The sequence below is a fragment of the Lycium barbarum genome, chromosome 4 (assembly GCF_019175385.1).
Source record: "Lycium barbarum isolate Lr01 chromosome 4, ASM1917538v2, whole genome shotgun sequence".
Taxonomy (NCBI): Eukaryota; Viridiplantae; Streptophyta; class Magnoliopsida; order Solanales; family Solanaceae; genus Lycium; species Lycium barbarum.
The window spans coordinates 138412127-138427298 of record NC_083340.1 but is presented as its reverse complement, the minus strand read 5'-3'; the positions used below and the strand labels follow the sequence as shown (position 1 = coordinate 138427298).

Here is a 15172-nt window from a genome sequence, read left to right as displayed (position 1 = left end):
CATTGATTTGTCTATCAAATTTTAAGCACATAAAGAGAAATTTATAAAATAAACAATAGTAATAAAAATAAATAAAAATATATATTTTAGTAATGGTAATTTGGTGTCAACATCATAATGAATCTTTCTTCCCATCTCAATTGTACATGGTATTATATGTGAAAAAGTATTCTCGGATGGATGTAACAGAAAAATTATCCAAGAAGAAGCTTGAGAGCAGTGAGTGAAAGAACATACTCTATAAAAGATACCTAACAACTTTCCTTAGTCAAAGAATTGAAGATAAAACAAAATTGGATGATGACAATCATACTTTAACATGTGTATGAGAAGCGGATTTAGGATTTCAATTATATATATATATGTGGGTTTAATTTTTTTTTTAGATTCTTAATATTGAACCCATCATATTTTAAAGTTATGAATTCATGGCTATTATTTATTATAATTTTAACAATTTTTTCACATAAATTTATGTTTGCGTGGAAAGTTACGAGTTGAATTGAAACCGTCCTGATTTGTAGCACCGGAAACTCTTTCCATCTGCCTCTACATCATCTTTAATCTCTTACTCCAACTGGCTGCTCATAAAAATGTTATTACTAATGACTCGTCCTGATATAATAGATAACTGGTCAAAATTGTTGTGGAAAATCGACATTCATGCCAAACATTATGTGTCTTTTAATTTATTTTCGCTTAGTTACTGTTTTAAATATCATTTCTTATGTCCATTATATTGTACTAGCTAGGGGTGTACAAAGCAAACCGACAAACCGCACCAAATCGATAATCCGAATCAAATCGAGAAAAAACCCGACTAGTAATTTGGTTTGACTTGGTTTGGTTTTAAAAAGAAAAACCCGAACACTATTGGTTTGATTTGGTTTTAACTAAAAAAAGTCAAACCGAATCAAACCAACCCGACATTATATTTATAAAATTTCAAACATATTTTATACATTAAAATATTTATTTATAATGTAATTTATAAATGTTTCTTTAACTTTTTCATAGTTTTTTATCTTTTAACATATTATTTCAAGCTTAGAATTAGAATTTTGAATGATCCAACAAATTTGATAGCCCAATGATATTAATAACTCAAATAAAACTCAACAAATATCAAATCAATACTAATGCTAACAAAAGTAATTCATATCTAACACTAGAATGACAATAATGTTGATATCTATTATTTAGTTTTATATTAATTTAGAAAGTGAAAATATATAACTTAATTTTATTTTTTCCTTTAATATCTAGTCATGTAATTAATACATATTACTGTACTTATTTTAGCATGAATTAATACTTTTAGATTATGATCATTTTCTACATGTCTTATAAATTAGCCGTATTTATTGTAGCATGACTTAGTACTTTTAGATTATGATCATTTTATTTTATGCAATTTCACTAAAAAATTTTCGTCGAATATTTTAGTACAATTTCATTTCTCATCTCACGTTTTGTGTTATTTTCTTAATAAATATCTTAATTAGATAGTCGTATGTTACTAGGACTAAGGAAATATTTGAAGTACAAGTTATATGTTTTGTATGAAGACTTTATCAGAAAAAAACCCGAAAAAACAGAGAAACCCCGAGGTTAAAAAAACCCGACTTTTATTGGTTTGGTTTAGTTTATAAATTTAAAAACCCGATGCAATTGGTTTGGTTTGGTCTTTAAAAAACCCGAACCAACCCGGTCCATGTACACCCCTAGTACTAGCTTTTGTGGTAAAAAAAACCTTACTGATCCTTACCATTTAGTTTGTTGATATTATAACCGTACTGCTAGTTATTGTTTATAGGACAATAGTATTATAGTTTCATACTACGTAGTAATTATTTTTTCAATATTAGATGTTTCTTGGAGTCATATATAGCTGAGCGACTCAAACAAATTCTATCCATACAAGATTAAGTATTCGTATTAATTCCAACTCTTCTGCAATAAATAGCATCTCGAAAACCAACAAGATCATCAACGAAAAGGTTTAATGAAGATACTTAAATGACGTCTGAATGCACGTTCAATCAAATTTTATATAACAAAGTTCGAATGAGTGTATCAAACCTCCATATTTCAAAACTTCAAATTTGAGAAATCTTGAGAAATTTCTTGTAGAATTTAGTTGATTCCCTAATTTATTAGCATTGCTCAAAAATAAAGTAAAAGCCTAACGGAAATTAAGGGGCTCACAGCATAGCCATGTTGAAGGGAGGAGACCTCGTTGACCATAAAAGGTCACAGGTTGACGTGTCATTGCCACGTGCATCATGTGAGCCACATAGGGAGCTCACGCTCTTTGCTGTAATTTCCTCGATGACGTGGCAAACACATAGGGGTTGTTTGGTATGCGGATGTGGGATTTAGGACTAAGTTTGTGATTAAATTTTTACTATGTTTGGTTTCCGGTATAAGGTGGGATATCCGAGACTAGGGGTGTTCATAGTTTGGTAAAAGATCGATCCAAATCGAAATCCGAACCAAACCGGTTAAATAAATCGACACTTTTTTGGGTTTGGGTTGGTTTGGTTTTAGATTTTTAAAAACCGATAATATTTAGTTTGGTTTTGGTTTTATTCAAATAAAATCAAAGAAAAAACCGGACCGAACCGATAGATTATATACATAATTTTTATAATTATGTATATAAATAATATATTAAATTAGATCGGAGTTACCATGAAATTCACGAAGTTTAATCACATCTTTTTCTTCCATAAGGATTAGCTAATCTTTCTTGTGCCATAGGAAGATAAAGTTTCAAGAATCTTTAGTTTTTGAGTATTCTAACTTACATAGAATATATCATAAGACACTGTATAGTTAAATATATTTGACTCTTTCTGAGTATATTTTAACGAAATGATGTTAAATTTACCTAATAAAAATTTGTCACTTTATTTGTTTGTTTAACGTGAAGAAATAATAGTAGAAAAAAGAAGGATAGAGTATATTATTATGTATTGTTAAAAATCGAATAACCGAACAAAAACCGATAACAACCAAAGCGGTAAATGTATATTATACTTGCGTTGGTTTGGTTTTAATATTTAGAAACCGATTAAGTTGTTTTGGTTTTAGTTTTGACCAAAAACCGATCCAAACCGTACCGTGAATACCCCTATCCGTGAACACCCCTATTCAGGACTAAGTTTGTGATTAAATTTATATTGTGTTTGATTGACGGTATAGATTTATCCTAGTCAACCAAAAACAGTATAAATTTTAAATTCTGGATATCCCACATTATCCCGTCACACTTGAGATTATTTTATCTCACCTCCCAAGTGAGATAAATTCTTCCAAAATTATAATTCAAGAATAATTTAATCCGCGAACACTTAGTTGATAACCCTCTTTCTTGCACTTATTTACTAAAAAATACGCCCGACAAACACAGAGCGAGTCACGAGGCTATTTTTAAGCAGGCAGCTGATTCTGATTGCATATGATCACAACCATATCACTTTTATATCTCACATTTCTCCACGTGAAAATCAAAAAACATGTGAATAAATACAACTGTCACAGAAACTTCCAATGAAACAGAAATAGCAACAATAAATCAAGAATATAAAACATGTGCCTAGGTCTTCTAGGTCTTTTTGTTTGTTCACTTCTCTAATATAATATAAGCCATAGCCATCCTAGCTCAATAAACGCCTCTCATTGATCAAATCCATGACTTACCAATTTCTTGATGTTGGTTAATGATGTTACTAGTTTTTAGCTTAGACAATTGAGGTACAGCTGGTTGGTCGTTAATGTGTCAGTTTAATTCAGGACGATTGAGGTATAGTTGATTGATCGTTAACGTGACAGTTTAATTCTGGGATAATTGAGGTATAGTTGATTGATCTTTAATGTGTCAGTTTAATCTGGGACAGTTGAGGCACAGTTGATTGATCTTGAGCGTATGGAGCCTCTGTGCGAGGTATGTGGGGTGGACAGGGCAGTGGTATACTGTAAATCAGATGCAGCTAAACTTTGCTTGCATTGTGATGGAAATGTGCATTCAGCAAATTGTTTATCTCGAAAGCACACTCGTTCGCTTATTTGTGGCAACTGCAGTTCAGAGCCTGCAATTGTGCGTTGCACAAATAACCAAATGTGCCTATGTGAAAACTGCGATTCGAGCGAAAATGAGTCAGGCCATCAACACCAGAAGTTGGATTCTTATAGTGGCTGTCCTTCTCCAGCTGAGTTAATGACAAAGATTTTGTCTGTAGCTTTTGATGATCAAAGGGCTAATAATGATAATAATGTTACAAATCCTAGCAGCTTTCATACTTCTAGCTCATTGAGTGTCAATGAGAATAATAGTTCAGTGGTGGCTAGTAGACTCAATGAGTTAGCTTCTTGTATGAAGTTTGAACCATGGACCATTCCAACTCCAGCAATTCCTTTAAGCCCAACATTCATGACAAGTTACAACACAGATCAAACACCTTTCTTCTCAGAGGGATCTAACATCACTAAGGTTAGGATGCCTTCCTTTTAATTGTATTTTGTTCTAGTATCTTATGCTGCTCGGATTCTTCAAACATATTTTCGAGTGTGTGCTGGATCCTCAAAAAGCAGTGTACTTCTGGAGGATCCGATAGGGGGTGCTAGAGCATTTTTGGAGAGTCCAAACAACACAGCTATCACTATCAATGCTAGGAGGAAGGGGTGGAGCCTCATGGTTTGAAAGGGGTTCAATTGATTTTCCAACGTCGGGAACTAGACCATGCAAATTGGGTGGAACTAACTTTTATATATATGTAAATTGTTGAATCTTAACATAATGGAAGCTTTTAATTGTATTTGTTCTTGTATCACTATCAACGCTAGGAAAAAGGTACAGACCACATGGTCTGAAAGGGGTTCAACTGATTTTCCTGTGCCGGAAATTATACTCTGCAAATAGGGTGAAAGTAATTTTTTGCATATATAGCTATTAATGTAGTGGAAAAGGTAGCTCAACAAATTGTTTAGGTTGCAGTTCGAATCCCAAGTATGTCATTCTTGAATTCTTTTGAATCCCCTTATTAGAATTTCTGACTCCGCTATTGCTAGAAGAAAACTCATGCCTGATTGCAAAAAGTGTTGATATGCACTAATGGTGCTTTTCTTATTTGCTTTAAGTGCAGCAAAGTAGTAGCACTATTAAAGATCTTGGAGTTCATGGAGGTGATGATATCGCGAAAGGTGTTGATTTGGACGAATTGAGTTCCGATTCTAGTTACAAGATTTTTAGCAGCTTACAACAAAGTCATTCAAGTTATCATAGTGAAGAGCGGGGATTGGATTGCCTAGTCTTGGAGAAAAAATTATCTGCCACTGGCTCTAATAGTCATGTTGAAACTGCTCTAGAGGTACTTCTTAGACCCATACGTGTTTGTGCTATAACTTCTTAAGAAGAGTTTTAAGAAAGTCTACCAAATGAATTACACAGGTAGATTTTATCACTAACACAATCAACATCAATCTTATTTTATATTGTTCTGTTCTTGAATATGATACAAGAGCTATGTTGACTGTCAACCTTGTTGGATCCTTCAAAAACTATGCATTTTTCAAGGATCCTACACGGATGCTGCAACCTTTTTGTGTAGGGGTGTCAAATGGGCCGGTTGGGCTTGATTTGGATGGGTCAAAATGAGCTGAGTAAATAAATGACCCAAATGTTACTTCGGGCTAAAATGAGTTAAGCTAAAATGGGCTAAAAAGTGGGCATAACCCAACCCGCCTTATTCTTACTAAATTTTAATTTCTTTGTTTGTTCTTTTATAACTTTTAAAATACCTAATGAAACTATTTTTTTTTTAATTATGGCTACACATAACATATCAAAAAAAATGTCTTTTTGAAAACATTTCTATGGGTCAATGTGGCTACATATTAGTCCAATCTTAGCTACATATTAACCAAATATTTAGATGAGCTGAAATGGGGCTGATAAATGACCTGCCCAAACTTGAACGAGTTGGGCGTGTCATGTTTTCATGGGCTAAGCGTGTCTGAATGAGCTTATAACTTATGACTACGACTTATTTTTGTTATTTTGGCTTAAAAACAAGTGCTGAAAGTATTTTTTTTATCTTACCCAAGAACTATAAAAGTACTTAAAAACTATTTTGGCTTAAAAGCACCTAAAATAATCCAATCCAAATGGGCTCTAATTTTGCCACACTTATATGTTACTCGAACTCTTCAAAAATACTGTCAGATTTTTGAAGGATCCTACACGAGTGCGCAGTGTTTTTGGAGGATCTAAGCAACATAGTACAAGAGTGCATGTTTTAAGATTGTTTCATAAACTGTAATTTAAAAATGTGCTTGTTATATTTTTTTAGGCATCATCTGGACAGCATGAATGCATTGGATTTCAGTCTTCACAAGAGGCTGGAGGTGCTAGTTCCGAAAAATTGCTGCAGACAGTGAGTGCCACTGCTAATTTCATGCTTATGAATCCCAGTTGCAACAGAAATATCGGCTTAACATTTCCACCAGCACCAGTTCATTCAAGGTCGTTGTCACTCTCCAACATCACCGGAGAAAGTAGTGCAGGAACCGACTATCAAGATTGCGGATTGTCACCACTCTTTTTGACAGATGAATCGCCATGGGGTTGGCCATCAAAAACTAGTAGTCTACGGGCAAGGAATGAAGCTAAGATGCGATATAATGAAAAAAAGAAAACCAGAACGTAAGTAGATCCGTTCTGTTTCATGTTTTATCTGTCATATACATGCTTATTGCACCTAAGGTTTCGTTATCTCGAGTACTTCTATTTAAGCTTTAGAGAATTCAGTTCCAGTCGAAGACTAAGTAAGGTATGATATAAAGTTCAATCAATCTCCTCATTGTACTTGAAGTATAGGATTTCACTTTTGATGTAGTTTGTGGGAAGCTAAGTTCAGCTTGAACGCACTAGTCTACACTCAGTCAACATTCCGAACTTGTCTTGATACTGACCCTTCAAACTTTGCATTACCCAGATAAAAATCTGCCAGTGCTTCCAATAAATGTCTTATCCGAATAAGGGGAATTTTGTTGATCCTGTTTCCATAGATAATACCCATAAATGAACCTAAACTTACTATGTTTAAAGCTTTCAAAATCATTCTTGCATCATTACCAATCTGAGATTTTCCATTATGTTGATTAGCCAAGTGATTATTTTCACAAGGAGTTTTTTTTTTTTTTTTTGTTGCAAATCATGATTTTTTTGCCTTTAATTGACATTCATCAATATTAATATTCACACTTCACAATTTGTAGGTTCAATAAGCAAATAAGATATGCTTCGCGTAAGGCCAGGGCAGATACCAGAAGACGCGTTAAAGGCAGATTTGTTAAGGCTGGGGAAGCTTATGATTATGATCCATTAGGAACAACGGATATGTGAGAAGTTGAGCCTTGGAGCAACGATCAAGTTGTTTCCACGTGACTTATTCACGGGTTCGATCGACTCATGTAATCACCCAATAATGCTTTCATCAGGGTCAACTATCTATATTATATACCCTTGGAGCAACAATAAAGTTGTCTCTGTGCGCCGAGCTACGATTTTTTTTAAATTAGTAATAAGGGATAAATAAGTGAGCTAAGAAAGCTAATTTTGGCCCCTTCTACATTGTCAGAACTTGTCTAATTGTTAAGGTATCTCAGTACAAAGATACTTGAACCATCAAATTCCTTTATGACTAGTCGGAAAAGTTTATGCTCTAGTGCTAGAGCTAAAAAAATTGTCATGTTGACTGTGTCTCTCAATCCGACTCAGTTATGACAGCAAGCCTCAATGAGATGGATGCATCCTCTGAGTTACCTGCAAACTACAAGGTGTTGAACGTGTACATTCTCTAAAGCTTTAAATTTTTAGATGAATTGGTCAAACGATTCAATATGGCCACAAAGCAGAAAGACGTCATGAATCCAAGTCTCATCGTTATTGGTTATCAAAAAGCACTTTTACGTGCTTAGTACATCAATAAAAATATACTTTTTTTTTAAAAGCTTAAGCATTTATACCAGGCAGTCATGCAATTCAAGACAGGGTTTAGTCCAAGTGAAGTTTTAGTTTTTACAAAGCATATGTTAGTATATTCCCTTCCCTATGTACTTGTACTATGATCCCCCATGACACCTTCCCTTCCCTTCCCTTAGTGCTATTGGTGATTGTAGTTAGAACTCTCAATTTTGCTCATTCAAATGGTTGGTTTACAATGTACCCAATCTCTTAAGAAGATATGGTCTATCCCTCCTCCTTCAAATGTAATCTTCTACTGGGGTAAATATCTCAAAAGGTCATTGAACTTTAAGAAATTATGTAGTAAAGTCATTGAACTTTGCTACATATCAGTAAAATCACTCAACTTTGGCCTATTATCTCATAAAATCACTCAACTACACATGTCATCAAAAAAATCTAACATAGCAATATTAATTAATTATTTTATACCATGTAGACGTGGGCGACACAATAAAATAAAATAAATCCATATCTTTGCATATGGATTGACCCTCATCCAAAGCACAACATACTCTTTAGAACAAACTTAAAAAAAAAAGAAGAAGTAATGCCACATAAATTAAAATGGAGAGACTATAATACAATAGCTTTAATTCAGCGCACAATGGCAAAGCCACATTGGACCTCAAGTCTTAAGGGTGATCAGTTGAATTTCTTTTTCTGAGAAATTACAGTGTGCATAGGTGAATTATTTTGGTATGTATATTTATCGATTGTTGAATTTCATTAACACAAAGAAAACTTCTAACGTAATGCAAAAAGGAATCAATGAATATTTATGTATATTTTGACCAATTCATCTACCATGACTAGGGGTGGGTGTTCGGTTTTTCGGTTCGGTTTTATCAAACTTCGGTTTGGCTATTTCGGGTTCGGTTTTTTGAAGGTGGACACCGAACACCGAACCAAACTAGTTCGGTTCGGTTCTTTCGGTTTCGGTTTTTTAAAGTTCGGTTCGGTTCGGTTTCAGTTTTTTCAATTTTGATTTTTTTGATATAATATTAGAAGCGATTCCATTGACACTAATTCATATTCTCAAAAGGAATAAAACATAAAACTGATAAATTGAAATCAAAATCAAACAAACAGGATATACAAGAACAGAAAACTATAATCATGATATAAGATTACTAGGTGTTATATACATACCGTAAGAATAATTAAGAAAACACATAAAGGACATACATTAATCCTAAAGACACATCCTAGTTACCTTTCTTTGTTAAGGATATTTGATTTTCTCAATTGAAGTGGAAAATTAGGGATACAAATGCAAAAGAGGACTTATTACAATTGGTTTTTTTTTGCTTTAAACTTAATGGGCCTGAACTATTTTAATTTTTTTCTGGGTAATGTATTAAATTTCGGTGCGCGTTCGGGTTTTCGGTTCGGTTTTATCAAACTTCGATTCAGCTATTTCGGTTTCGTTTTTTTTACGGTGGACACCAAACACCGAACCAAACTAGTTCGGTTCGGTTTGTTGAAGTTTCGGTTTGGTTCGGTTCGGTTTTTCAGTGTTCGATATTTATGCCCAGCCCTAACCATGACCCTCTGATAAAGATGGATTTATTTTATTTTATTGTGGAGCCCACGTCTACATGACATAAAATAATTAATTAATATTGTCATGTCAGATTTTTTTTTATGACATATGTAGCTGAGTGATTTTATGAGATAATAGGCTAACGTTGAGTGATTTTATTGATATGTAGCAAAGTTCAATGACTTTACTACATAATTTCTCAAAGTTCAATGACCTTTTGAGATATTTACCCCTTCTACCGATGGCAATAAGATTTTTGCTAGTTAAAATAAAATAAAATAATATATGCTAGTATATTCCCTCAATGGAAGTTGTGAGCAATGGACTATGAAGGAAAGCTATTTTTGTTTTTCCTGCAGATATGCCCTGTTAAACCTTTGGTATTGTTACCTATTTTAAACCTGCCCTCCTGTTAAACCTTTGGTTTTGTTCAGAATAATACTCTTTCAGTTTTTTTTTTTTTTTTTGTCATAGCAAGCCCACTTTATCATTTGTTAATTTAAATTAAATCTGAAGTCAGTGAGAAGTCATATATCCAGCACAAAAGGAAAGAAACATTAATACGTCATCATTAAAGGTAATTCTTCCACCGATTTCATAGGAAGGAGGAATGCAACAGTGTTTGCTGATTAGAGAGAACCTTCCGGTAATGGTTTTCGGTTTTTAATATTAAGAAAATTATTGAACAAAAGATAATATTAGTAAGGGTAAATTAGTCATATTTTTTTTTTGATATTTGTAATAAGTAGGTTAAACGAATTGTTACAAAATACTTATTTGTGAAGGAAAAATTGGAATATAGTGTTAGGCGGGGGTTTTTGGCGCGGATTGCTCCTATTTCGGGGTGCTCTTCAATTTTTGCCCCTCAAATCGCTTATCTTTAATTTGTACACATAAATTTATACTCCGCGCTGAAAGTTAGGGGTTCAATTGAACCCCCAACTACAATACCACATATGTTCCTGTGTAAACTGTGTATATGATTTGTGGGAGTGATTGTATGTGATCATGCAAAAGGAAATGAGGAATGGGAAAGTTACTAAAACGTGGGTGAGGACTTTGGAGTTGGGCAAGCGAGCTACATTCAACTACTATAAGATCTTTAGAATTTGTGAAAACCTCTTATGTAGAGCGATTAGCTTTATTCATGCTTCTCCAGTTCTTCACATTGAGCCTTATATTTGTGCCAATTGAAATTATATGCGTTTAGTGAAGGGGAAAAGCTTGATTCTCATAGATTAGACAATACACATGTGCAAACAAGAAAATCAAACTATCTTCTTGTTGATATTATATTATAAGTAACTAATTAAAGCCTCTTAATCAATTATCAATCTAAATGCATCATACTCAATCATATCTGCTATGGGACATATATGTTTGCATTTTTTTTATTTAATTCTGAAGTTAATTTCATTAATATCATTTTTAAATTGATCTTATTATAAGTCGATGCAAAATCTATATTTTTCTTGGATAATTTGTGATACTTTGATCGCTCTTAATATTACACGAAATATGAAACTGATTAATTCATGAATTTCTTTTATTTTTTCGACTACAAGCCATATCTAAGCAATTCAAGATGAAGGTTGGGATTCAAAGGGGGTTGAGGAATTTGTGCTTATGCTGACTTTTTCTTAATTTTACCTACTTATTTCTTTAGTGCCTTTATGTACAATATCCTTACAAGTATCTAACAAAAAAAGGTATATGCAATAGACAATAAATGAAAGAGTTATAATTAAACAAATATAGAGAAAACAAGTATATTTTATTGATGTCAATAGTGGGAATCGAAGTTTGTTAGTATTATTTGTACATTGGCAAAGAATATAAAGGGTCAAGATGTGATTATTCATTATATGTTATATCAAATTCTAATAAAATTGTATTTAACTATTTAGACTAATGGTATATTAATTATCGTACAAATTTTATTGATTTTAAATATATTAATAAGATATTAATTTTTTTTGATACTGATTGCGCATCACGCAGGTACGAATTCTAGTTAAAAGGTGAAAAGGGAAAAAGGAAATCGGACGGTAGAGAATGTTTAGCCAATTCACTCAATTACATGGACCCGACTAATCGGATGGTAAATTTATTTATTACTACATACTAAATAGTGGATTCGGCTCCTCTCCATTACAGCTTCCCTTCATTTCCTCAAGTGCACATTTAGATGAGTGATATATGTCCTTTTAAGTTTTAAAGGTTCAGCTTATATCACACCAATAAGTATTTTAATCATAGTTAAGTGAATAAATTTTGAAAATTATCTCCGGATTTGGCAAGAAAAAGATATTCCCCAATTTTGGCCATATCATAAAATTTATATTATATTCAATTATTAAAATTGTAGAACATGAACCTGACAACGTGTTGTTTGGCCTGATAAAAATATTTTAGAAGATGGTTTTCTTATGTTTCACACACAAAAACTAGATAAAAAATATATTCTAAATAACCAGATTTTTTTTCTACTTCAAAATATTTTAGATAACCAGATTTCTCCTTCTTTTTTTTGTTTTTTTTGCTTCAGAACACTGTAGTCTATTTATGTTTAATTTGACCCATACAAGAATCTCACAATTTTTTAGGGCTTTCATGATATTTGAAAAAGTATAACCCAAACCTTTTAGCTTTTAATGTTGTACTGTTGTAACATGTAATTAAAATATTAAAATTTTGATGAAATTAATTGTTACCAAAATTTATGGGAAAGATCTTTTTCTTACCCAAATTAGAGGATAATTTTCAAATTTATTCACTTAACTATGATTAAAATACTTGTTAGTGTGATATAATCTGGACCTTTAAAATTTAGATACGACACATGTCATCATCTGATCAATGTGCACTTGAGGAAATGTAGGGAAGGTGTAATAGAGGGGAGCCGGATCCCTAAATATTGAGCCTAAAAAAAATAGGAAACCTAAAAAACAAAGGAAATTAATAGTAAAAAGTAAAGAAGGGGAATAGAATAAATGATCGGAGGGTTGAGAATGTTTTGCCGACTCACCGGTGAGTGGGTGTGGGTATAAAGATATGAATCTATTTTATTTTATTGTGGAGCCCACATTTACATGACATAAAATAATTAATTAATATTATCATGCCAGATTTTTTTGATGACATATGTATTTGAGTGATTTTATGAGATAATAGGCCAAAATTGAGTGATTTTATTGATATGTAGCAAAGTTCAATGACTTTACTACATAATTTCTCAAAATTCAATGACCTTTTGAGATATTTACCCGCGATAGAGTTAGAGATGGAGATGATGTTGTATGAGATGGACCACATGGAGATGAACATGCATGGCCATGCAGGATCACACATTAAACCTTATAATCTCTATTATGGCCCCCTCCGCCTCCCCCGACAAGCTATATTGCTGCTCTGACATCACACCTTATGGCGGGGCATACCAAAAGTACTTCGGGGCGGAAATGAAAGGTGTAGATTCATAGGACGTACGTCGTAGATAGTATCTACAACTTATGGTTGGTTATTAACTTCTTATGTACTAGGAGTATATTATGTGAAATTGTTAATTCCTAGGCATGTTTGGACTTAACTGGATCATATATTCTGAAGTTTCTCATCAATCGTATGAATGGGTTGACAAGGCCATCATCCCTCTCTATATATATTTGATTTGTCTCTACATTCTAATGATCCATGCTTTCGTATATGGTTGATTTGTCTCTACATTGAACTCGACCCATATATATATATATATATATATATATGTATAATGTCTCATTCTTCTGGTTTAGTCTTTTAAAGGCTTCGGTCATAGAAGAACAACGATCGCAAAAAATTACCTTGTCTATGTCTTTTTGTATGTTGTACTGAGAGATTTTGTCTGGGTTTTGTCTGAGTACTGGAGAAATATAGTAGTTTGGACCCAATATTCCTCTAGCATAATCTAATGTCTCAATAAAATCATTAAATCCTTTAAAAAGAGGTTTTTGTATATCTTTAATAGAGTCTATGACTTCTAGCCAGGTTTGAAAAACACCATTAGTTCTACCATGAACTACAACATAAAATTTAAATTTTTTGTCTAGGTTCTTGTCTGTAAAATACTGACAAAGCGCATTTAGAGTGGCCATAAAATGTTTAGAATCTTTTTTATTATGTGATATCCATAAGTTGTCTACTAAACATGTCTGTGGTTTATCTATTATACATTCTGGTAATACTCTAAAAGTCATGTTTGATGATAGAAAAAATACATAATTATGCTTAGTTCCAAATTGTATTCTTTCTAGGGCATTTCTTTCTAATGAAGATCTAGTCTAAAATGAAGATTACCTAATATATACAGTTTGTCTGTAAGTGTCTGGGGGTTGAGGCTTGTATGCCTTTTCCCTTGTCTGTTGTCTGAGAACTTGATGGTCTCATGCTGTTCAAATAGGAAATCATATTATTAGTTAACAGTAAGCTTTAATCTACTTAATTGGTCTGCTCGGTTATTGTCTTTTCCTTTTGTATGTTCAAACTTTAGGTTATAAATCGAGATAGTATCTATAAAATTTAGCCATCTTCGTCTACTACTATTTTTGTCATTTATTTTTTGATAGAATTTAACTATAGCTTCACAGTTTGTTCTAACTAATATTTCTGGTTTGTTTAAAATATATAGTCTAAAGCTATTTAATCCGTATATTACAGCTAAAATTTCTGCATCTATACTACTCATATTTCCTTTTTCTCTGTACTTACCACTTTGATAAGCGCATATTTTTTCTTCACTTTTATTACTATATTTATTTGGTCGTGCTTTTAGTACTGCTCCCCATCCTTCGAAACTACCATCTGTTTCTATAATTAAATAGTCTGTTTCTAGTGGCATATTTAAGTTAGGAATATTTTTATTTTTTCTTTAATTTTTTGTACTAATTTAATTCTTCAGTATTAAAATGTTTTTGACCATTAAATCCCGTTTTCGAATACAATGGTCCTGCTATTTTTCCTAAGTCTTTTATAAAATTTCTAGCATAATTTACTATTCCTAAGAACTTTTATAATTTTTTAACATTATCTAACTTGTCTGGCATTTCTAAAGCTTTTTTAGCTATATGAGGTTGTAATTTTATCTTACCATCTCCTAGTATTACTCCTAAAAAATTAATATAGTTTTTACATAATTTCATCTTTTTCTTACTAATTATTATTCCATTTACTACAAATAGTCTGAATACTTTTTGTAGGTGTCCCAGGTGTTCTTTAATATCTCTACTAAATACTAATATGTCAGCTACATATACTAACGCAAACCTTTTATATTCTCCAAATATACTATCCATTTTTCTTTGAAAAATTGGTGGGGATGTCTTTAATCCAAATGACATTACTAACCATTCGAAATGTCCTTCAGGACAGGTAAATGCAGTCCACTCTATACTTTCTTCATGCATTCGTACCTGCCAATATCTTGATTTACAATCAAATTTACTAAATATTTTTTTACCTTGTATCCTATTTATTAATTCTGTTTTATTTGGTAATTTATATCCATTAGTTCTAGTGTTATCATTAAGTCTTTTATAATTTATTATCATTCTGGCTTTTCCTCT

The 15172-nt window shown here is 32.4% G+C and overlaps 1 protein-coding gene across 1 annotated transcript; it reads left to right on the top strand.

Annotated features, from left to right (window-relative positions):
* Window positions 1–3602: 3602 nt before the first annotated feature.
* LOC132636629 (zinc finger protein CONSTANS-LIKE 12-like) lies at window positions 3603–7773 on the top strand. The gene is made up of 4 exons (XM_060353582.1): window positions 3603–4495; window positions 5148–5372; window positions 6354–6706; window positions 7282–7773. The coding sequence occupies exons 1-4, from the start codon at window positions 3932–3934 to the stop codon at window positions 7406–7408; spliced, it is 1269 nt and encodes a 422-aa protein (XP_060209565.1). The 5' UTR covers window positions 3603–3931; the 3' UTR covers window positions 7409–7773.
* The last annotated feature ends 7399 nt before the right edge of the window (window positions 7774–15172 follow it).